This window comes from Cydia fagiglandana, chromosome 22 (genome assembly GCF_963556715.1).
Source record: "Cydia fagiglandana chromosome 22, ilCydFagi1.1, whole genome shotgun sequence".
Lineage (NCBI taxonomy): Eukaryota > Metazoa > Arthropoda > Insecta > Lepidoptera > Tortricidae > Cydia > Cydia fagiglandana.
In genome coordinates, this window is record NC_085953.1 from 8,491,985 (window position 1) to 8,517,356 (window position 25,372).

The window sequence follows — 25,372 nt, forward strand, 5'->3', positions numbered from 1 at the left end:
CTATGTATATGTACACATTTCTATAATAATAATTGTTTTGTCCCTGAAGAAATTTTGTGCAATTTTAATCGACCAATACTTAAAAATCATTGTGTTAATTTTATTTTGTGACATTCTCTTTCCCAGACCGAAAGTCGGAGGACATCTGTTCAGAGCGAGGTTTGTAATGATCCTCTGCAAAATTGCTTATTCTATAGTTATTTCAAGTTAAAAGTTAACTTTGTTAAGTTCGCTATGGATGCGGTCTTGGTGGCTCTTGGATTAACGATCCAGAGGTCGTGAGTTCAAATCTCACCCAAGGCAGTAATTTTTCCACTACTTTTTTTTTAATTCTAAGTTTAAAATTTTACTTCGTTTTTCAGCAAATTTTCTTCTGAATTATAACGCTTGGCTGTCGTAAACATATTCATAGATATCTTATCAATGAAATATCTAAACTGTCCCTTTTGTTTTAGACTTCTGAGGTTAAGACCGAGAGCCGCAAGAGCTCGATCGTCGAAACCAAAGGACTGAAGGTAACTAAATTCTTAAAGAGCTTTTCTTTTAAAAAAACAAGATCATTAATCCTTTAAAAAGTGTTTTTTATTCATTAATTATAATATGAATTCATATTATGCAGCTTACAAAAGAAACTGCTGAAAGCAGAAAGTCTTCGGTTTCGGCGGCCGCTGAGCAACAGCAGACCACGACACTCAAAAAGACGGCCCAGAGGGTAAATATACAAAATTCTACTCTGTTAGTGTGTCAAAATTAAAGCCATTCTATTTTTTAAACAGGTTATTTGTTTTACAAGATTATATTAAAGCAATAGAATGGATTGTTTATTTTGACACACTTTTTCTACTGATAGAATAATCACTAAGTAGCAAGCTCTTGCAAACACCCAAGCAAATAATCCTTAAACATTTGCACATATATAGTTTCCCCATTAAGACATAATATAGCATATTACACAGCAAAGGAATGTTTAGTTCTAGAAAGAAAAACATAGCATAGCATTTGACCTAGAGAACCTGATGCAAATAGAGTATAAACTTAGCAGTCTCAGACAAAAAAAAGTGATTTAACTGGTGCCTATACCGTCAGCCTGAATCAATGTTAGTAAATGAAGCAACACTCGAACTCAAATAATCTGATTGTGAATCTTGATTTGAGGTTGCTTGGATATTATTCTCAGTAACATCAAATCATTAAACCTAAAAAATAAATGCCCAGTAAATCCCTTTTTAGTTGAAATAGTAAAGCTTTGATTAATATTATAATGTCCCGTGATCCCAAAATCGGAATGACGCATAGAAACCCCAATTACGCTTATTCATTTTCCGATTAACTTCGTTTTTAGCCCAGCATAAAGGAACCGGAACCTGCAGAACTTGACCAAGTAAAACTTAAGGTAAGTCTACTACGAAACACATGCACGTCTATCTATCACTCTTTATCAACAGAGGAAAGGACGGCATCTGTTACTTCTTTCTCTGTCTGTGAATAAAATTATATATAATGAAGCAAATCGTGTTTAATCAAAAGTGAATAATATTTTTCATCTGTTTGAATTCAGTAAATAACAACTTGTAAATAGCTTTTACAAACAACATTACATTATTTTTACAATGGTAAGAGTTTTCAGGGCACTTAGACGGCACGTGTGCAATAGATTTATATTTGTATTTTTGTAAATAGGATGACAAAAAACAGACAGTTGAAGAAAAGGTAACAACAGGTACTGTCGATAAGCCTTCAGAAAAAGTTAGTCCAAGGCGACCATCGAAAACAGAAACACAGGTATACATACACCAACAATTCATTATACACATACTTACACATACCTACACACTTTTACACAGAATCTTAATGAACCTTGTAATATCCGTTAGGAACCAAACGAAAAAGTGGAACCGAAACGTAAAGATAGTCTTGATCGCCCTACTGAGACAAAGTACCCTTGGCGACGTTCCAGTAAAACTGAGGTATCTCTCCATCTTTGTAACCCATATTATTTATTTCTATACGTCTTTAAATAGAAATTCCTAATAACAATTTCGAACAGGTAACCGAAGATAAAGTGGATGAAAAGATTACGGAAAAAACAGAGATCAATAGGAAGTCATCCATTGACCAGGTTACTGATCGCAAAGAGGATCATAAAGATAGTACTTCAGAGTCTCCGTATCCTTGGCGTAGACCAAGCAAACCAGAGGTACTAAGATTATTTTATAAGTATTTTCTCTTCAGAAAAAAATAAGTTTCAATAAATTACAATTTATAACATTTTAAATAGGAAACGAAGGATAATAAAATAGTTGACGATAAAGTAACTGAGAGCAAGAGGAAATCTTCTTTCGATAGATCTGTTTCTGCCTCGATTAAAGAATCTGACGTAATTAACAATCACGTACTTACTAAAACAAAATTTTAAATATAAGTAAAACACCGGACCTGAAACACGCTTTTTTTATTCAATAATAGGAATCTACGGAAAAACCGAAGCCCAAACGTAAGATAGGCATGGAACAACCGGCTGATTCTATGTACCCTTGGCGCCGTCCAAGCAAAACTGAGGTATATTATAATGACGTATTAAATAGGCTAAATGCAGAACATTATTTAAAGCAATCAAAAAACATTTAAATATTTAACGCACTTCCACTTTTTGGTCACACATATTGCACCTATACACTAACACAAATCACGTGATAATAAGCATATCCATTTTGGAAATCCAGTGAATAACGATAGGGATTTTAAACAGGTGGTACCAGATAAGGTAGAGGATGATAAAAAAGAAACGCCAGAAATCAACGTTGAAAGTACTGACGACTCTTCAGAACGTCGTTTCCCTTATCGACGCTCAAGCAGTGCTATGGATGAGGTAAACAGTTTTAAAACACTATTAAATAATATTCCTAATATTACATGAATTCAAAATCAACAACTTAAATTGGCAATGTATCAATTCAAAATTAACCGAATTGGCATTCTTTAGGAAAATATCGTTAGTGAAGAAGGCTGGGCGGAACCTGCTGAAGTCAAAATCTTTAAGGTACTATTAAATTAATTACTTGTTTTAAGGGATAACGTATTTAAAACTAAAGGAATGTTTTATTTTATTAGGGACGGGATGATGACCCTATTATAGTTATTACACCTGACATTGTCGTTGACAATCCGTACCCATGGCGAAAATCAATACCAGAGGTATCCCTGGCGTGAACTCTGTTTAACATACTACCGCATTTAATTTATATCTATCTCATTAAAATATCTACACCAAATTATATAATTATTTGCACTTATTATATCCAAGCACATTTAAAGCTAATATATCAGTAGTTAGATTTATATTTTAAATCCACAATTGACGTAATTAATCATTAAATATCATACGATCTATTACTTTCTTACACATCTATTAAGCACTTTGAAATGTTGCGTCCACAACGCACTTGATTTGACTACTTCTGCTTAAAAATTAACGGTAATAATATAATTATACTCAAATCTCTATTAGATACCAACACTGTCAACACCAGAGCCAGAACAGAAAAAGATACCATTTTCATGGGATTCGATTCCAGAAATACCACAGGTACAACAGAATAAATTTTTACATACAATATTACACTTACAATACATAATATATTACAATTTGAACTTTGATAATCAGGCTGAACAAACACCAGAGGTAGAGGACAAATACAATCCAATACTACACACACCTGAACCTGTGGGTCCGCGAAGGCCGTGGTCTCCTCAGGTACACTCACTTACACACCTCGCACAAGTCACACACAAAACACAACCCCATCACACAAAGCACAGATGTTTCTCGCTCTAACAACATCACTATCATTACAAATCAACACACTTTCGATTGGTCGCCATTAATGGATTTTAAATCTGTAGGCTGAGGCAGAACAACCGGCAACTTTAGGAATCCTACAAGCTTATAGCGGACCTCAAACACCCGAGGAGGTACACATTGGCATAACCGGCAATGCACATTTGCACCAAATTTGCGTTTCAACGCACTGTTTGCAATCTTTGCACCGCACAAGTAGAATTATGTACCTAGTTAAAAATAATTGCACACTTTTCATTCTATTGATGACTATGATTACCAATACTGCTTACTTCTGATCTGACTATTAGCCAGGTACCTACCATTTAACCGTCAACAATTACTTAAAAAATGTCCTTGTGATTTAATATTTGGCTAGTCTTGATAACCAAGCAAATATTAAATAATTCGGTCTCAAGTATTTTTTTAAATTTATACTATCCACGAACCAATGCTTGTATTCGTAAGTTTCTTGTATCAAGTCATCAATAGAACTCGCACAGTATGGTACGCGTAGGTGGAATGTTACGACAGTATTTTGTTATTTACACATTTTCAGGAGTCCTGGGCTATGACCGCGAAAATCTAATTTCGCAAATTGCGGGCATCTTTCTCTGTCCTTCTAATTACGCCTCCCTTGTAGTAAAAGAGAAAGATCCCCACAATTTGCGAATTTCGGTTTACGCTGTAGGCCCTCTGCATGGTCACAAAGCTATGTAGTTAAGTTACATATTCCTGTTTATTTTTTTATCTCAACAATGTTTGTTAGCCCTAACTATATGTTCTGCAGATTTTCTCTCTTATATATTTGTTCAATAATATTTCCTGCTTTAGCTTTGCTTACTAAAATTAGAAACTAGTTTTAGTATAAGTATGTTTAGCGTAAGATAAGGCGGTATGCCTATTTCTGTTTATTATCAATTTATCAGGTGAGTATTTTATGGTGAAAAAAAATTACAAAAAGTAGGAGAAAATGTTTTTCACTATTCTTAGTTTGCCATTTATTTTTTCAATAATTTCTAGATTAACATACCGAGTAGAAACTTCGATATCTGTAACGGAGGTGGTATAAAGAAATATATATATATAGCATAATAAATAACATACTTCAATTCGTCTAATGTGATCTAATTATGTAAACAAAGATGAATATAGGACAAAACTAAGAGATAAAATAAAAAAAAATATTGAAAAAATAAATGTCAGACGAACTAAAAAGCAAGAAATCTCATACGAATTTGTTTTACAGAAAGTGGCAATCAAAGAAGAGAAAGTCGAGGAAGAAGTCAAAAAGGCCAAGGTCACAAGCGTGAAGAAGAAGGCGGAAGACCTTCCAGAGATCGCGGACTATGACAGGCCGGAACTTGAGAAGTTTGAGAAGCCAACCTTCACCCAGACCACTAAAGACAAGCCAGAGAAAGATACTATGGTAAATAAAGATATAAACTGCCATTTCAATGTTAACAAATAAAAAATTACGGACAATACATTTTTTAAAGATGAGTTTTAGGCCATGAGAAGAGGCTCATATTTAGGAACAATTTAAACCCATTGCCTTATGAACATAAGGATAATTTAATGCTGTTTTAACGACAAAACATAGGGAATAGAGCCAAATAATAAACAATAACCTGGTTAACTATATTCAATATACTTATAGTTAGTTCAAAATACGTTGTCTTTTGAACAGCCGAAGGTGCCAGAAATCAAGGCGCCCGAGGAGAAGCCTGCTACTCTGGCTCCCAAGATCGAGGTGATCCGTGAAAAGTCACCCCGACCCGACATGCCCAGGAAACCTTCGCTGGCCCCAGGAGCTCCTGGCAGCAGGAGAGGCTCCCTCATCCCTCCTCCGGAGGAGATGGGCAGGAGACCGTCTCTTATCATCAGCGATGAGGTACGTACACTTTCTTTTCACTTTATCGTTTATTATTTTCAATATTTTTACTATACAAAGTCATTTATCTCTCGATTTCAAATATCATCAAAAGGTTAGTTGATTAGACCATGTAGATACCCGTAAAATTGTGTCGTCTATGTAGATTAGTATTTAGTATATTTAAGATTTAGCCCCCATAGTAGTGTAGACCCTCTCTTAAGCCGAACCCATTTTAACACCCTTTGATCCTCTGCTGCGATCTGCTTTTCAAGATGAAGCTTCTCGGAACACCCTGAGCTTTAGATTAAGTTTTGAAAATTTTTATTCCCCGCTATCCCTGCTTGTTTAGACTAGTTCTAGACCCAAAGCCTGTTCGATTATATAGGATCGCTGCGATATTAAGACCGTGAAAACAATAATCCACAGGAAAATAGAAAACTAAGACCTGGTGAGGTGGTCGAAGAGAAGAAGGTAAAATAAAAATGCGAATATTATACGTGAATGCTGTCCGTTAAATGCCGTAATTAGTTAACTTTCTCTGTATTGCGTTTGCGTTCGACGCGGTTAAATATCTCACGTGTCTAAGGGGTCTTGGATAACCACATAACCTCTAAAACAACTTCATACCAATCATAAATGAACACACTTAAAGGTCGACCACACTAGGACTTGACGCAGCGTATACGCAGTGATGTCTCCTTTTCGTTGTTGCAAAACCGGTGCGTCAAAGTCTTCGCACCAGTGTGAACAATTCCTTATGTGTTTATCCAAGACACTGCTAAAAAAACGTTTTCTCGTCCAGAGCACACGCTATTCTGCACACACTTGTGAAGTACGCACACAGATAAACTGCACAGCTTGTAAGCACGTAACGCACACAAAATTAATTGTAATAAAATTTTGCGAAGCAGGGACTGGTTAGGCAGTAACTGAAGAGTACTCAATACTTTCGCGGACTAACAGGAGACTTAACAATAAAAAATAACTCTTGCACTTGCTGGTAAGGATGCACCAAATAACTAAAGAGAGGCTATAGGGCTCTAGGTTCGGCAGCGGAGATAGGTAGGCTGTGATACAATAAAACGGGGTTATTATCAATATTTTTTAACAACAGGTCACCAAATTACGTCCAGGCGAAGTTTTAGACGAGAAAAAGGTGAGATTGTCTGGGTCTGGTCCTTTCAGGTGGACGTTGCTCGCTTTTGCAAACGAATTTTGTTAATTTTTTTCTTTTTTATCTCACACATGACTTACGGACGACTTCTGTTTAGCGTTGTCTTGGGCGGCAACTAAAAGAACACTACAGTAACTTTTTTCACATTCAACATTGTCAAACAACTAGACATTTAATTTTACACCCCTTACAATGTCCATTTTGGAAATAAAATTGCTACTAAACGCAACCCCTCTATCTATATCTATTTTTAGACCCCAGTACCCGTCCATTTTATTCTAAAGTTCACTCTATCAAATTCAGACCCCCCCCCCCCTTTTATTAGATGTTAATTTAGTCTATTTAGTTTAACTAGACCGCTTTGCCGACCAGCGCAGAAATGAAACTAATCGCTGGAAGCACTTGTTTTATCTAACTGTTGATAAGAGAACTAAATCATACGACTTACGCTCTTAAGTCTTAATCTATTATCTGCTGTAATTTGACCTATCCACTCAAAAGTTGGGAAATTTTGCTAATGAGAAAAATTTTGCTAGTTCTCTTATTAACAAAGCTTCGTAGTTTACTTTTAGAATGGCTTTAGATTTACCTAATAGAAATTTCCTAAGTTTAATAACACCAATTTCTATTTTAAATTTCAGCTAACTGTCAAACATTTACAATTAAATACAAACATTCTATTCCACTATTTACATCTCTATACTCTTTAAAACATATAACACTAATAAACCAACATTTAAGTTACACTACAATGATAATACCAAACGCACTCCTACTTATATTTATCACTAAATAATATATTTTTAAAATGCACCAGACACATACATTGACACTTTTTTATCTATTTCTATATTTTTAAAATAAATTATGCACAAATTAACAGAGAATGTTTTACTAAACTTTAATTTTTTTCCAAAAAAGAAACGCGCCAGGCCGGGTGAACTAGCGGAAGAGGTATATAATGTGTGGAAATATATGTTTAGATATATTATATATGTCATAGAGAAGAACTTCTAGCAACGTGTCTAACATAGTTTTTTTTTCAAAGTGATTAATTTTCGATTATCGAAAGGGGTTGGGTGTGGCCAAACGCAAGGCGTCTACAGTCTTGTGGTTGGTCGGTTATTCTACATATTGGTTCGCATTTTATGTTATTTAGAACAGAGCTCGTGTTAAATCGATGTAAATAATTTAAAAATGCCTAACATTGTCACTCTAACGTCTTGTAAATATATCTTAATCATAACTGAAGCTAACTATAATCCGAGCATGTTTAATACCTAAAGCACGCCAGTTACTAACCTAATTTTTGCAAAATTCTCTGATTCAATGGCATCCAGTAACCCGGTGCATGTTTATGTGTCAGCACATGATGCTTCAACACCGGCAAATGCACGTTTGGCTTTGATATTCCACATAAACCACAAAATAATGTGTTCCATGAAACACTAACACTTGTTATGCCATAAAACACCTGATAATGGAATTCATAATGTTTCAAGTTTTATAAGACATAAATGCATTGATTTCACAAATGCGTTATAAAAAAGTATGAATGTTAAAAATAAACTTGATGAAGCTAAAAATATCAATTATAAAGATAACCATCATAAGTACGAAAAACATTCCTATCTAGAAAATGCTATTCGTTATGCTGTAATAAATAACGAAGTGCTTCCAAATATAGAAACGGAAGCTAAACAAAGATATCTATAATTATAAACCGATGGGTACAGTGCCGAGCCAAATCTTGTAGTCTATGACGTAAATGCAACTAATAACTGCAGAAATATGTCACCTGAATAACAATAATTTTAATGGATGACTCAGGTGAATGCGTGCACTGCTGATCTATAAATTTTAATTCTTGCTGTAGATGCCAATTAAAGATCTGAAGCAAATTATGAATATTAAATTAATTTTATGTAAAAGGCTTTAAACTGCAGACTGGCATGAGTGACATGACAATAAACACGATAAAAACGTTTTTGACAATGTAATAAAACAAATGACAAAAATGTTTAACGCAATAACTTTAGACCGAAATAAATTACTAAAGTAAGGTATACTTTCATTCCTAAAGAGAAGTAACAATACAGCTAAAAGATACGCAAAACAGCTTTTCTCCGAATATGTAAAGTTGAGTTTATTGATTTAAAAATCCGATTAATTTTACGCGGAAACACAGTGAACGACCATGGAAAAAATATAAAAAGGAAAGCCAAAAACAGACGAATGTAACGACACGTGTTCCAAACATTAGCCAAGGCATGCAACCTCTCAGCAGAAACAATAATGGTGAACTATAATTCAGTAAACGCACCTGTCGAGGAACGGTGACGCCAGCATCCTAATGAAGCAGCAGAAGCCAGATAGCACTTATGATTGATCGCCATTCTTCTAAATATGAACGGGTATTAGGCCAAGATCAAGCTCTTGAGACGTTCTCACCCCTTACTGTTCGGCGCTGCCAGCTCGCATGAGTTATGGCCGTGTACACTGTTGCTGGGATGATGTACAGCTTCCAAATCAGCTGACACGCCCTGTCGAATTAACCAATTTGAGGACACGTCGAAAACAATATAGAATCGATAGTGATTAATGATGACGGGAGATGTAAAACTTAAACCAACATACTATGATGCAGTCGGTATTAAAAGATTATTTTCTAAATGGGATGAGGTTAACAATCTGATATTAATCCCATAAGGTTTCAGTTTGAACGCCAAAACATGGATTTGGGTCAGGTCCCATAAATTTGACTCTAAAGCGTTGTTGTAAATCAGTCCAATTAGACACTAACCCTAATGTCCCGTTACCATTATGATCGGTAATAAAACCATCAGGTTATAGATTTAATGAGGTATTTAATGCTACAATGTGCCAATTATTAAAACTATCAATTATTGTCCTGTTATTATGGTATTTAAAGTGAAACATCACTTGCCAAATTCATAGAGCCTAAGTTTCCGTGGAACGAAAAGAAAAAATTATAAAACCTTTCCTTGGATTTTTTTAAAGAACAAGTTGGAAGATTCGTTTGTACGAGATTTTAAAATTCGATTTTAACAGCAGAAGCATTAAATAAGCAGGCTAAGAATTAAATAAATGAAACACATTAAGCAAAAATGAAACTTTTCATAAATGTTCAATGTCAATACAATTTCTTTAACGATAATATTTTCACAACATGGTATGACAAATATTAAAAATATAAAGACTGATTGACAGAAATCGGAAATACCAGGCATACTTTTACAGCGCTATATTTACCGCATGTTAAATTTAGACCGAACAATGATGAAGTCAATATTAATAGAAGCGACAAAGAAATGAATAGTGATTGACAGGCAATGGTGGAAATGGCAGGGATACCTGCGCGTGGGCCGGCCGCGCGGCGCGAGCGCTCGGAGCGGTGTGGGACGTTGGCACGCCTGACGCCATTGGCTATTGATTCCTCATTAATCTTGCCCCTAGCAGGTGGGTGAAGCATTCCGAGAATTTTATATGTTGCAGTTTGATTGGCGGCATGTTTATCAATCGGCTATACTTCGATAATCAGTCAAATACGTGCGTAGCATTCATCCCTATTGTTATGACTATGACAACCAGAAATTTCAAAAAAATCGAGTAAAAAATAAATCAGTTTGGTATAAGTAAAACATAATTGCCCTAAAATAAAAATCACCTCAGAATCTCAACAGCGTTATATTTTATTTATGTTTTATAGGTATATAAGGAATTGGACCGGAAATTAAAGAGAGATATTTTTTTAATGGATTACTTCAAATTAGTTCATGCAAAGAGAGCGAAAGCAGATTTGCTTTACTGCTGGAGCATAGTTCAGCACGGCAATTGCCTACTAAAATCTAACTGACCATTGTTATACTTTACCCTAACCTAGTATCAATTGAGTTGATGTATAGTCAGTTTAATTAAGTACTGTATCTACGTTATATTACTTAATGCTGACCATAATTCTTCCACAACTTTCAAAATATTGTTTTTAATAAGTCTGTAATAGGCACAGTAGTTAGACATAATATTGAATGAACTCCAAATTTGTCGCCTCGGCAAGAATGGTCAGCGCGCGCGCTTTGCCAGCGATGACAAACCGTTTGACTAATATTTATATCAGCCTGCCAATCAATCTACTTTGCGCAACCCTTCAATACGGTAATTTATCGCGACAAAGGACGGTCTTCCCACAACACCTATCATTCTGATGACGACTATCGGTCTTGTCAATAGCGCTTAACGCGCTTATGAGCCGCGAAGGCTGCCAAGACCCGATCAGTTCAATTCGACTCGTCTCTGAAAATCGATGATAAACGCCGGCGCAGGACCCGGTGACAGACACAGCTGACTCCGAATAACTTCCTGCACTAAGTTCCAAATGAAAACAGCGAGAAACGGGCGACGACAACTTCTCACATAAATTAGCAACGACAACCAAGAACACGCTACACGGATAGCTCACCTTAATCTGATAATTAATTGAATTGGTCTGCTGATTTGTACTGATGCACAAATAGAAGTCCCCGATGCTCCGTCCCCCACCACGCCTCGCTCGACCCCTTTGCCAGTCTGCACGACCCTAACTTCAGTCTTTTGACATTCGCGCCCATTTTTAGATCGATACTAACGAACTGTCCTATTCGAAAAATCCAAAAACGAAATAGCTTAAATAAAAATACAAAAATAGGGTGTAACACGTAAAAGAAATATAAATAAAAAAGAAAGTAACGCATTTAAAAAATGGATGGACTCCAGTGTGGTCGGAAGAATAGAAAAAGATTATTTATAGGTTTATTTTAGTGAAAATGTATGAATGATGGAGCTGTGATATAAACTGTGATTTTATGAAACTATTTATGGTATACATTTTTAGTTGTTTTGTGGCATAGTGTGATTATTTGTTACTAACATGGCCGCGGTGGCCAAGAAGCTTGCACCGCCAAAAGACGACCAGGTAAGTACATTTTTTCAAGTTCTATTTCCCATGGATAATAAAGCGCCTGTTCCAAAATTTTTGTACAACAGACTTTTTTTTAAACTCACATATTTTGGCCTTTTTTGCTGAAAATTATGAGCAAAAGATATAGGGTCCTGGTAACAAATAAAGACAAAAAATACCTAACCAGGTCCGTTTGGATAACCACAATTATTAAGATTTTTTTTTCTATTGGTCGTTACTGTTAGATAAAGAAAAGCCAAAAAAAGTTCTGAAATAATACAAAAAAATTGGATTTTGCTCTGAGATGAATAAAGGTCATCGAAATATTATTATAATCAACCTTTTTACCGGTTAAGTTAAGGTACAATTTTTCTTATTCATTATTAGTGAAATGACTACCTTCTAATTACATAATAGCGTTAAACAATAAATAAAAGAGTTAATAAGTGTACTTAAATTTTTGCTATACTACTTAGTACTAATATTCTACTTTAAATTACCTACGGGTAGGCAAAAACGACAGATCCATATATAAAGCTAATGAAAAGGAAAGCAAACTGCCATGCACTTATGGCAAAAACTAAAAACACAACCACAGGGCAAATATTAAAATGAGTGATTTATAAATAGGTACGAAAGTTACCCCACAGGTGACCCTAAGATTATGATTAATTAGAACTTCCAAAAAGCAACTTTCCAAGCGTCATATTTTGTTTTTGAAGTTTTTATTCATTATCTCCATCTACTCGTATCTCAACTGTTTTAATGCGTCAATTGCAACTAAAGTATATTCATAAAATTTATGAACTTAATCTTATCTATGATCTATGATTAAAACAGGTCATAAAATTTATGAACTTAATCTTATCTATGATCTATGATTAAAACAGGTCATTTATTTCTAAAAGTTTCTTGCCGTCTTATCATCTTGGACAACATTATATCTGATCTCGAGATAATATAGGAAGAAAGAAGAAAAAGAAAAATAATATTCGGAACGTTTACAGTATTGCTTAAAACGAATAAATACAACTCCTTTATTAGTATAAAACATAAACGTCACTGAAAAGTTCTTCCCTCAGCTTGATGTCCAGTTACCTTTCAGGTATCCTGAAGCTCGCAAGCGATCGCGTCAGCATGTAAACTTAACTGTTCTAACATTGGTTAAACTAAATTGAGATCAGAACAAAATTCACAAATAAATATTACCTATTTCAATTTGATCTGCAATATGGTTTCCATGCATTTATTTTTACACTTAAATCTCAATCAGAAACAGATGGAATGTCTCCGTTCTGTGAAATATGGCGGCACTTGCGATATTTTGCTAGTGGTTTGTATATCTATGAGTAATATTAGAACTGTCACCAGCTTCTTGTCACTGAGAAACACCATTTGTTGCGAATCTTAATCCGTTGACAACAGAGATATCAAATAGGGTGTATTCGGGTAATACCGAATGTCGAAAACTGTCGGATAATTCCGAAATAAGACTTTTATTATGATGGAATTTTGGGTGATTTTCATCTGAATTTCGGAATTATCCGACATTCGGAATTACCCGAATGCACGTAAACATATTTTCAGATGGATGTAGATATTTTTTGTTACAATATTTACTTTTACAGCAACATTCTAAACTGTCCATCAGTGGACCTTATGCCTTTTGTAATAAGGTTTAGGAACTGTCAGTTAACAGTGTAGGCGATGGTACTTACGGTTAATTTCGAAATTCGTTGAAATCTAGCTTTAACTAATAAACTTGTATACCTAACTACCTACTGGTAAGTAATCTTATAGTTTTGTCCCTGTCGATATTTAATACCTTGACTGTTTAAGAACATATGCTAAAGCTAAAACTTTTCATTTTAGATGTAATCGATCATATTTCACTCATTTCGAGTTCTGTTAGAGAGTAAATGAATTGAATATCAATTTGATCTCTATATCACCGGGCCACGCTCGCACTCTTCCAAGTGTGATGGACTCATAATTCAAATCATATTGTTATCACATTTCGCAATACACCCAAACATCCAACAAAAGGCCTTCATCTCCTTTCAACGCTACACTCTGTAATATTATCTAGTTAAACTATTACCGTCCACACTTGTGGCACATTTATCAGGAAGTCCAGTCTTTGTGGCTTGGACGCGGTGCAACTGTCATAACACTTACTAATGCGTGATTTCAGATATCATTTTTCAAGTCGGTAAATTAATAACGCCCTGATTAGTTAGCTGTGATAGATTTCGGTTGGATTAGGGTGCGAAGTGAAATACAACTTCTAATTCGCAATGCAATTATATCAGAAAACTTATTAATTGTATTGAATATCGAACTGAGAATTTAGGACAATTAGGACCAACCAAGCTAGAATTATTTAAAAACCATGGTGTCGTTTATAAACGAACTGAGAAAATTACGTGAAGCATATACGATCATATTTATGTAAATGTATGTTGTTTATCATACGATTGTGTTTTGGTCTAAGTATATCTATATATTGTAAGCATATTAGTGATATGAATAATTTTTATTCATCAATCAGTTATCCGAAACAATTTTAATAAATACAAAATATAAAACTACTTACACCAAATTTTTAATTAGGATATCCACAACGCAGGCTTCGTCAGGTCGTCCAAAACAAACCAATGATGATATCCGCAACAGGCTTCGTCATTTTTTTTAAATTTTATATGAATTAATAGATTAGCAAATACATATTATGACAATGAAAACATAAGATGATAAGATGACCTAATGATAATATTTCGATGACCTTAAGCATCTTCACTAAAGTTAACATTATGAGTAGTAAGAACAAAATGACGTCGATTTAATTATACTCGATTTTGATTTAATTACAATAACACTGTGAAGGTCTTTGAATTTCTTCTGACCAAATTTTGTTACTAGATTATCATTTTGATAACGGCTAAATTTAAAAAAAGTTTACCTACTTAGAGTTAACTTCTTAGGTACAGTCACCATTAATTAGTTATATAGGAGAGGTCAAGACGTTAAAAATATCTAAGCACGCCTCTATTGTCAAGGCGTTGAAGTGCTTGTTCAAATATTTTTGAGCACCTCGGCCGCTCCGATATATCTGATGACGACTGTACCTATACCTTAACAAAAGTACACAGTAACTAACAATGCTCTCACATCGATGTTAACCAACAACAAAAGAAGGTACTGACTTTATCTGTCGGTGTAGCGGCGGAAGTCGGCGGACACGCGCCGTCCCTCCATCCAGGAGTTGGAAGACCTCATCAACAAACCCTCGGTGCCTCTGAAGCCGAAGGGAGATGAGGGACCGCCGGTCATCGTGGACGTGCAGGAGAGCTACTCTGCTGTTGAAGGTAAACATTGAAGGTTTAAAAAATATTGAGTAGGATTAAACACAACCGACTTGTAACGATGTTACTATTATTTGTTTTTTTTTTCTTTCTTCTTTTTAAAACAAGTCTCACGTTAATAAGGACGCTTGTCGGCAAGTATATTCAGGGACGCTACATGCGCCGCCACTTTAAAAACCTGAACAGCGTTTTTCTTTTTTTAAGAACTCCTTACTACATTATAATGTTCTATAGCCTCTTTACCCTTAGGCTCTCTAGTTGCAGCCTGTTCAGAAAATCGCATGCTGACAAAATTGTGATAAAAGCAAAATGTATCATTTTTGCTGACGCTTGATGTTGATTACCCATTGAAACCAAAATCACAAAATGCTAAAAATATTCGACTAAGCAAATGTCGACTCGAGTTTCTTTATTGCAACTTGCAACTTATGCAAAGGGATTTATGTAACTAACTTGCTCTCAAAGAACCGTACAAACCACACTAGATTTAACGTAAAAAGATAACGTTAGGGACCATGTTACTTGTTCGTATTTGTCCTAATAAATACAATAAGGCCTTTAACAATATGATCGAAAATATTGGGTGCAAATCTCAGTTGTGCTGTATAGGACAGATAAAATCGTTCTCGAAAAATATTAAAGCATACAGACAAGCGGTTAATAAAGTACAACCAGCATTGAAAATTCCAGTACCTTTAGCAATCTCAATTCAATAACAGATCAAACCGGCTACCTGACCGTGCAAGTGGAGGGCAACCCAGCACCAACCTTCAAGTTCTACAAGGGCGTGACGGAGCTCATCGAGGGCGGAAGGTTCAAGTTCGTCACGGACGAGAACGGGCTCATCACACTGTGCATGCGCAAAGTCAAGCCCAACGATGAGGGCAAATACAAGATTGTGGTCAGCAATATTCATGGAGAGGATTCTGCGGAGATGCAGCTTTATGTATCCGGTAAGTTTAACTGGATGTAAATTTCAAAGCTCGCACAGTCTGTCAAATTACTTAAGAAAGTATAAAATATTGCTTAAACTAATAACGCAAACTAAACTAATAAATCTATGAAATATTGTATAAAAGAAAAAGTTTGCAAGTAGTAAACAGGTCATATTGACACTGACAGAGACTGACACTTATGACGTAGAGTTATATCCTCTTTGCAGATAGAGACATGTTGTCATAGGCAATTGATAATAGTTATACAAACTCGTTTCTAAACATGAAAGTATCGTGTAACGTACGAAGGTTTTCATTTCAAGGTTGATTTTAGAATAGGGATTTGCTGTTGTAGTGCAATAAGTGCATTTTTTTTCAAACTACCCTCAAGCTTTTGCGATCAAAAACGTGCATAGCTCTGATCACGTCGGAGTAGAACTCGATTAAATTTTAAATAGCTTGGGATCTTTTAAATATGCCTGCTGTTTTTAGACGCCAGTGGTATGGACTTCCGTGCCATGCTCAAGAAGAGGAAGTATGCCAAATGGGGCAAACCGGACGGCGACCCAGACTGGGGTGACCTGAAGGAGGTCGAAAAACCAGTGCCAGCGCTCAAGAAAGTTGAAAAGGTAAAATCTTTTGCATCCAATGTAAATAGTTTTACTAAATGTAGTGTTTTTTTAGATTTAAGAGAAATTTATGTATTTATAGAATACTTGAGTGGTGATATAAAAAAATAAAAACAATGTAAGACGATGTAGGGATAGTGGAAAAAAAATGAGGGCAAACTACAAATAAAATAAACAACGAAATATCTGTACATCGTCTTAATAATATTTTTATATCTAAAGACGATTAAATAGCAGCTCCATTGGGTTTGAGAAAGTAAAAGTTACCTACACCTTAAATTTACTTTCAAACTAATTTGTACACTGTTTTACATCGTATCAGAATAATAGTCCAAAAGTTGAAATGCACTCCAAATACCGTAACTTATTAACATTCGCGTTTCATCCAAAGTATGCTTTACTAAATCTTTCAAACTTACCAGTTTGTTGTTAATGTATATTATTAAATCATAATATAACTAATATCATTAATTTATATAAGAAATAAAAATTCAAAATTTTTCAATAAAATATGGGTAAAGTGGATCCCAACTTTTGGACTTAGGTAATTGTACTTTTAAGTCCGTATACAATAAAAACACACATTCATAGTATTGTACATGTAGATATTACGTCATTACCGTAGACAAGCAATCTAACGGCTTCAGTAGTTAATCATCCTAATTACAAACACACTTAGTGTTCTCTGTAAAACATCGTATGCATCATCGTGTTTGGTCCCAGGGCCTAGAGACCGGGTATTACGAAGAGGATGGCTTCATATACGTCATTTCCGAGGGTGTTGAGATTTATAAATTCCCAGCTGACAGACGCAAGAACTCTTCCAACTGGTCTTGGTTTAAGGTCATCGGTATTCTAGAGTTTATTCTCATGATTCATTCCATTTGTCATGTCTACAGTCTCTTGAAACACTTCGAATATGCATTTAGATCGTAGTGTCATTAACCCTAACAAGTAAATTTCAGTAAATTCGGGATAGTTTTTTAGGTGAACTTAATCGGGATTTTCTGATCATTAAAATATGTTTGATTTAATTTTTCATCATTATTTAACCTCAGAAATTTCAAACTTCTTTACGTTTTGACGAGTAAAAATTTAAAACAACATTCGATAATCTATGGTGTCTCATTTCAATTTTGACAGTGCCAATTTCCTGAGTGTTTCCCAAAATATGTTCCGTGGATTTCAACCTTTTCCATACGTATTTGGTTACACGTTTGTTATGGCTGGGTGGTTGATAAGAAAAATATTTGGAAAAGTTAGTATGTTAATTAAAATTCTAAAAGCATCTGCCGAAACAAAATTTTCATACTACCTAATATTTAAAAATCTCACGTACCTAACCTACATCCATTAGTAATGATGCTTTCACTAATGCAGCTTTTGCTCATTCCCATCTCGTCAGTACACGATTAGTAACTAAATATTATGATTATAGGGTATATTTGATATAAGGAGACGTATGTCTCTCCAAGAAATGATACCCGATTGGCCCATATTGATGGAGGCTGTGAAAGTAAAGGTTCGACTAAAAAGGAACAATAAATAAAGACTTAAAATTATAGAGCCTTATCCAGGTTTTTGAAATAAACACATTAACACAAATACACCATTTACACACACAACATCATCACACTCCTCACTAAATTATGCCATATCAGTATCATAATAATTTTATTAACAAATTATGCTGAGATATTAAATTTCAAAAGGCTGGAAAAGCTCTTTTAAATGAATGAATTAAACACGATTGATAAATTTACTAAACTAAAATTGTCGCCCAAGTCATAGTCTTCAATGTTATTATTGTATTGAATACTAATCGGTTTTGGTATGTAACATTTATCAGCACAGTCATTTACACATCAAATTATATATAAATCTCGTTGTCACTTTAAATTTAGTCTAGCGCCAATTTTAAATTGAAGGTTGAAGACTGTCTCTTGTGAGCGATCTAAATAAACAATGCATAAACTTGATTTTAAAATAACTTGCACAAGGTTTTTGTATCACCACTTCACGTTTTGTCTTTTACTTTATGTAGATTTGTAAGTGGAATGAATTTTGTTGTCACAACTGTGGGATTGTCGTCAGTTATATTTACAGGTTTCTCTTTGACGTCGGATTAAGGAGCTTCTGTCACGTCATTACTATTAAAATCTATATCTTTACTTTCACTTTCATTATTAATTACAGCTGATGCATCCGGTGTTTGCAGATGTTGGGTTTTCAATAATTCTATGTGTTAATTACAAACTGTTGAAGAAGTATCGTTTGTAATTTAGTACACGATTTTTATTAACAAATTTACGTAATAATGGATAATGTTGGTTTTTTACTAGGAAATAACCTGTAGCAAAATCTTGGATTAGATATTCCCTTTTTACAATGGTGTCATGTAGCTTAGGTTAAAGAGTATACTTAGATAAAGTAAGTAACTAAGGACACTGGATATTTTATAGAGAACCCATAATAGAAGACCGTCACTGGCGGAACTGATCCCCGACTGGCCGGTGCTGCACTCGTTCAAAAGAGACGAGGTTTGACACCGAAACACCGTCGATGTAGACGTCACCTGCATCTTGTTGTTTCACAGAATCTAGCTGTCGCGCACAATATGTGTCACCATCTACGTTTCGCTCCAGGACTTGTCAATACCTTGCATCAATATGAGTTTTTCCTTTGCTATTTTTAAATCCGAATTCAACTGTATGGACTACTTCTAAAATAGTTTCTATTTCTGATAGCAGACCTAGAAACATTTTATGGCCAAATTTAACATTAATTTGAATTTGAAGACAAATCAGTAAACTCCATATTAGTGTAAGGAAAATTTGACGACTACCCTGGATACGACGAACACTTTAGACAGTCTCTAGAAAGCACCACTATAGGAGTGTCTACTTCTATCTTCCTCTGATGAACTCTTGCGCACTCCTTCGTCAATATTCTAGCAACACATGCACAAGATGTTCGATATATGCACAGTGATCGATGTACTAGGTTAATTTTCAAAAATGATGCATTTCTTCCAAATTTTTTTCCATATTTAAATGGAAATGATATTTAGCGCAAATTAGCTATAAAATTCATCATTTTTGTACATTTACAAATTCTTCTTTTACTAGGTTTTCAATATCTTCAAGAACGTTCACCATAGCATATATTCTATAAGAAAAATGGGAATCAAAATTTTGTACAATAGCATGGAGTTTTAAAACTATTTGAATGACGACGAAAAAATGGCTGAAGATTCTAACGCCTCAGTAACGGAAAATGGTTTCAAATGTTTTATTGACTTTACTTGCATTTGAGTTACTGCGCCATTTGAGTGCCAGTTAGGAGATGTGCGACTGAGAATTTCTTGATGGTCAGCACTTATTGCATCGTGTATGAATAGCACCGTTTTTCTTTGTAACTGCACCGTTTCATATGTTGGTGTGGTATCTCTGTTAATTCTTTTGGGGTTATTTTCCAGAAACAAGAATCGTTCTTGAAGCCCCTCGTCGATCAATTCGCGAAGGAGGGCAAGGATAAGAAGGTGGTGTTCGAAGCTATCTTCACCAAGCCTAATGCTAAACCGAAGTGGTTCCTCCGTAAAGATGTAAGTATTATTTTATACTTAAAACATTCAGAAAACAGAAATTATAAATTTCGAAAATATTCTAATCGTAGCAATTTTGTTTGAAATAGGAACTGTTCCCTGGCTCCAAATATAAGATGACCAACGAGCAAGACTCGTACAAGCTGATCATCATGACTCCGAAAGTGGAGGACACGGGTAAAGTAACGATTGAAGTTGGTGGCATCACCTGCTCTGCGTTCCTCCAAGTTGAGGAACCAGACCCGACATATTCCTTCACCAAGAATCTGAAGAAGACCATCAGTGGCTACACGGCGCACGAGACCACACTCGAGTGTGCTGTCTCTAACAGTCTTGCTATCGTCTCCTGGTGGAAGGAAGACAAGAAGCTGGAAGATGGCGAAGAGTACCAGATCTCCAAAGACTTGTCCGGCGTGTGCAGGCTTACCATAAGGAGCTCTAAGTTCGAAGACGCTGGCAAATACACCTGCAAACTTGAAAAGCAGCCAGACAAGACTGAATGTGTAGTGAAGATTGTAGGTCAGTATAAAACAAAAATAAAATTTCCATTAGCAGGTATCAAATGCAGCATTAAACTAAAATCACCTTCTTTTTACAGAGTATCCTTACAAATTCACTAAGGTGCTGAAGTCACAGCAGGCCATTGAAAAAGACACCATCACGCTGATTTGTGAACTTGACGATGCTGGTGGTGAAGTAGAATGGTAAGTTGTACCCTCTTATTTAACATAAAAAATATATTACAAAAGCAAAAACATCTTATCATGTACGGATGACAAATGTGGTGAGTCCCCTCTGATAAAAACTAAAAAGATTTTATTTACACATTTGCCTTGGCAAGGTTGCCATAAAACTCGGTACTCTTTAGATGACCAAACTTTACATACATTCCAAATAAATATCTTAACACCGGGAAATTTTTCCGATACTAATAATATAAATAACTAGGTTTAAGAACGACGAGCCGCTTCAGACGGACAAGCGCATCACCGTGGTGAAGGACGGGCGCAAGCGCAAGGTGGTGATCAAGGACGCCAAGGTCACGGACGCGGGCCACTACAAATGTACCAGCAACGCCGACGAGACCAAGTGCGAGCTGATCGTCAATTGTGAGTAGTGTTCTTTGTTCATATACTCGTATACTACTAGCAAGGTCGAGGACGCCAAGGTCACGGGCATTCTTCTAATCTTAAACTTTATACTTCGGCTTGCTATTTATCTCCCTTAAGGTGAACTACAGAAAATCATAAATATGAGTTAAAATATGAGTTAAAATATAATATAAGCAAAAATATGATAGACAAACTAATAATTACTCTTCTAGACATAATACCATTAAAGAATTTCATCAGGAGAGTTTTACATATATTTTATGTGTTCCAGACTCGAATCGCTTCAACAAGAAGTTGAAGGACACCGAAGCAATTGAGAGGGACAAGGTGGTCCTGGAGGTGGAACTTCAGGACCAGACCGCCGAGGCCGTATGGTCTTTCAATGGAGAGCCCATTGTGCCCAACGAGAGGTAAGAAGTTTTATCTAATCATTCGTACTTGGTTATGAAATTGGAGCTCTTTCTCAATATTTTTAAGTCTTTTCAGAAGCCTCCTTCATCAGAACTTTTTGGCTTTACTAGATAAGATAAGCCTCATATTAAATTTATATTTTCAATATAAATAGTGGCTGCGTCACAACTTATATTAAAGATCCAATGAATGTGGATATATACTACTACTACTATCTTCTTAGGAACAAGCCTCGAGAGCCAAAAGATTTTATCCCATAACTCGACATCATCCAGCGGCCTTTGATATTATTTAATTTTTTGGTAAACAGAATGCAACGCTATTGAGCGCCGAAGAGTTATATCTCTTATCTATTCAAATAATTTTTTGCAATATAATACAATATATGGATATTCTTCACAGAATCGAAATCAAGAACCTGGGCGGCGGTAAACACCAGCTGATCTTCAACAAGCTGGAGATGGAAGATGACGGCGAGATCCTCTGCGAGTCGGGCAAGCTCAGCTCGTCTTGCAAGCTCACTGTGAAGAAGGGAGAGTCGAAGCCGACCATCGACTGTCCGGAGGATTTCTACGGGCCCGCGGGACAGCCTTTCGTCATCGAGGTGCCTTATAAAAGTGAGTACTGGCACTTTATGTGGCTGGTAACGATTTTGTACGAAATGGTACTTATAAGTGAGTTTCACTGTGAATTTATTTCACTTTTCGAGTGGTAGGACTGAACTGTCTGCCGTTTGCCACACTAGAATCAAAATTACTAGATTATTGAAAATATTGACTGAGCAAACCAATTTGATTTACGGCATAACTGGACCCTAACTGGTTGATGTTCTTTACAGTTACCGGCACCCGAGTATCGCCCATTGAGGCTAAACTGTGGAAGGATGGTAAAGCGCTGCCCGTCAAGGAAGTCGAGGTAGTGGTTGAACAAGAGAAGGTCCTCTTCAAGATCAAGAAACCGCAGAGGGATTTATCCGGCAAATACCAGATCAAGCTGTCGAACGCCCAAGGCGAAGATTCCAAGGATGTTAACATTACCATGCAGAGCGTGCCGACGCCTCCTCAGGATGTGGAGGTCGCTGAGGTGTTCCAGACATCTTGTGTGGTTAGCTGGAAGACGCCACAAGACGATGGTGGTTCGCCACTCGTCAATTACGTCATTGAAAGACAGGTCAGCACTTTAATTGTTTTGAAGCCTAACCAAAATGCCAATATTACATATTTACTATGTGTTGGAATATTCTCGTTTCTTTCGGATATATTTAAACATATTTTTTTGATAATGCAACCCTTGTGGTTTTTGTAAAAAGCTAAGCGTATATTTTTCTGAGAACTTACAGAAGTTTTTTGGGATAACTACGCCAAACCAACCCTGCTAAGCTCTTTTAGTGTAGGTTCATACTGTTGATAATCATAACCATACATTATCTAACTCTAACGAGAAATTTCATCATAATGAATGAATCCCTATTTCCTCAGTCACGGCATCACGCGTGAACGGCTGGACCAATCACGCTGATTTTTTTTTATGTTGTGTTCGTTATTGTCATGAAAAGGTTCTTATGATAGAAAAAAAATAAGAAAGTGCAAAAAGATAAATAGATAGATCTTCTTCTCTTCCTAGTCGAATCCTCATGTCTGAGGGTCGTGACCACCATAAGTCGCTCTGTGCTGTAGTGCTCTCCATCCTGGCCGATTCATTGCCTTCCTTAAGGAACCCTGGAACCCCTCGCGTGTAACATCTTGAATGGCGTTGAACCAGCGTGCGGGTATCCCTCCCTGTTTTCGATGTCCTTCAACAGGCCCAACTAGCAGAGCCTTTTCCAGGCTATCAGGTTCACGCCGGGCCAAGTGCCCAAAAAAGCAAAGCATTCTCCCACGGCAAATAGCAGAAAGACGAGTCTGGATCTTGAGCTCCTGCAGAATAGACACATTAGTGCGACGCGCTGTCCAGGATATGCCTAACATTTTGCGCCAACACCACATTTCAAACGCATCTATTCTGGCTTTGGTCCGAGCTTTTAAAGTCCAAGTTTCTGAAGCATAGAGAAATATGGAAAAAACCAGTGTGCGCATGAGTCGTATTTTTGTGCCGCGTTTGATGTTACGGTTTTTCCATATTTTCTCTAGTCGCTTAACTGCAGATTTGGCTATTTGTCCACGCCTCACAACTTCTCTATCACAGTCCCCGTCGCTGCAGATGAGTGAACCCAAGTAGACGAATTCCTGTACTATATCCAGGTCTCGCAATTCGTGGGTCCTTTGCATTTTACCTGCTCTGTCCACAAACATCAGTTTGGTCTTACTCCGGTTGATGAGAAGCCCGTACTCTGCGCTAATTTCCTCTACCCTGTGCAACAATTCGGAGAGTTCTGACTCACTGGAAGCAATAATGGTCGTGTCATCTGCAAAGCGCAAGTTGTTGATTACACGGCCACCAATCTTTATCCCTCCGTTCCAGCCATCGAGTACACGGCGCATAATATGCTCTCCAACAAGGTTGAACAGTTGCGGAGACAGTATACATCCTTGCCTGACTCCTCTCTCCGGTTTGAAGGGCATCGACACTGCGTCATCCACTCGGACTTTGGAGCTACCATCCAAGTAGAGGTTCTGCACAAGGAAAGTTAGATGTTCGGGTATACCCATTTCCTTCATAACTTTGAACATTTTAGACCAGGTAATGCAGTCGAATGCCTTTGCGTAATCGATAAAACAGAGCGTTACCGGTACGCAAAATTCTCTGCATTTCTCTATGAGCTGCCTTATGTTCATTATTTGCTCGCGTGTCCCTTTGCACTTTACAAACCCAGCTTGTTCCTTCGCGATTTGATTTTTAATAAAGTGCTCGAGCCTCCTGTTAATTATATGAAGGACAACTTTGCCAGCGTGCGATATGAGAGAAATAGTCCTGTAGTTTTCGCATTTGAGAAAGGATCCTTTCTTGTGTAGGGGGACAATAGTAGACTCAATCCAATCTTCGGGCCAGCAACCGGTTCTCCATACCTTTTGGCAGATGTTGCACAGTATTTTGTTACCGTCTGAACCTAGGCGCTTGAGCATTTGTGCGCTAAGACCATCTCCACCACAAGCCTTCAGTTTGAGTTTAGCTATTGCTGTTTCTACTTCGCTCAGCAAAATATCAGGCTCCTTATCGTAGTAATCGAGCCTGCCATTTGGATCGTCTTCACCGTTCGTACTGTAGAGCTTCTGGCAGTAGTCTCTCCATCTTTCCAGGACCTTCTCCTTCTCCAGTATAGGGATTCCATTTCCATCACCTATAGACCATGTTTTAGGTTTGTAATCTTTGGCAAGTAGTTTAACTTTTTGAAACATGTCCTTAGTATGAGCTCCATTGGAAAGTTTTTCTACGTCGTCACAGATAGAGTCAATGTACTTGTTCCTGTCCTCTCTGCAGTATCGTTGAACTCGAGTGTTAAGTTGGGCATATTCTTTCCTCTCTTCCTGCGTC

General features: G+C 36.4%; 1 protein-coding gene across 1 annotated transcript in view; it reads left to right on the forward strand.

Moving 5' to 3' along the window:
- The window catches only part of LOC134675453 (twitchin), a 173,758-nt gene that overhangs the window by 39,148 nt on the left and 109,238 nt on the right, over positions 1-25,372 (forward strand). The window contains 27 exon segments of the mRNA XM_063533722.1: positions 127-159; positions 456-515; positions 620-712; positions 1,343-1,393; positions 1,681-1,782; positions 1,875-1,967; positions 2,048-2,197; positions 2,279-2,377; positions 2,467-2,559; positions 2,750-2,869; positions 3,112-3,195; positions 3,509-3,586; positions 3,665-3,754; positions 3,904-3,972; positions 5,088-5,267; positions 5,529-5,732; positions 6,141-6,185; positions 15,069-15,213; positions 15,930-16,163; positions 16,638-16,774; positions 20,253-20,378; positions 20,468-20,897; positions 20,977-21,082; positions 21,327-21,487; positions 21,762-21,900; positions 22,304-22,518; positions 22,740-23,071. Of these exon segments, the coding sequence (XP_063389792.1) occupies positions 127-159; positions 456-515; positions 620-712; positions 1,343-1,393; positions 1,681-1,782; positions 1,875-1,967; positions 2,048-2,197; positions 2,279-2,377; positions 2,467-2,559; positions 2,750-2,869; positions 3,112-3,195; positions 3,509-3,586; positions 3,665-3,754; positions 3,904-3,972; positions 5,088-5,267; positions 5,529-5,732; positions 6,141-6,185; positions 15,069-15,213; positions 15,930-16,163; positions 16,638-16,774; positions 20,253-20,378; positions 20,468-20,897; positions 20,977-21,082; positions 21,327-21,487; positions 21,762-21,900; positions 22,304-22,518; positions 22,740-23,071 (3,669 nt within the window).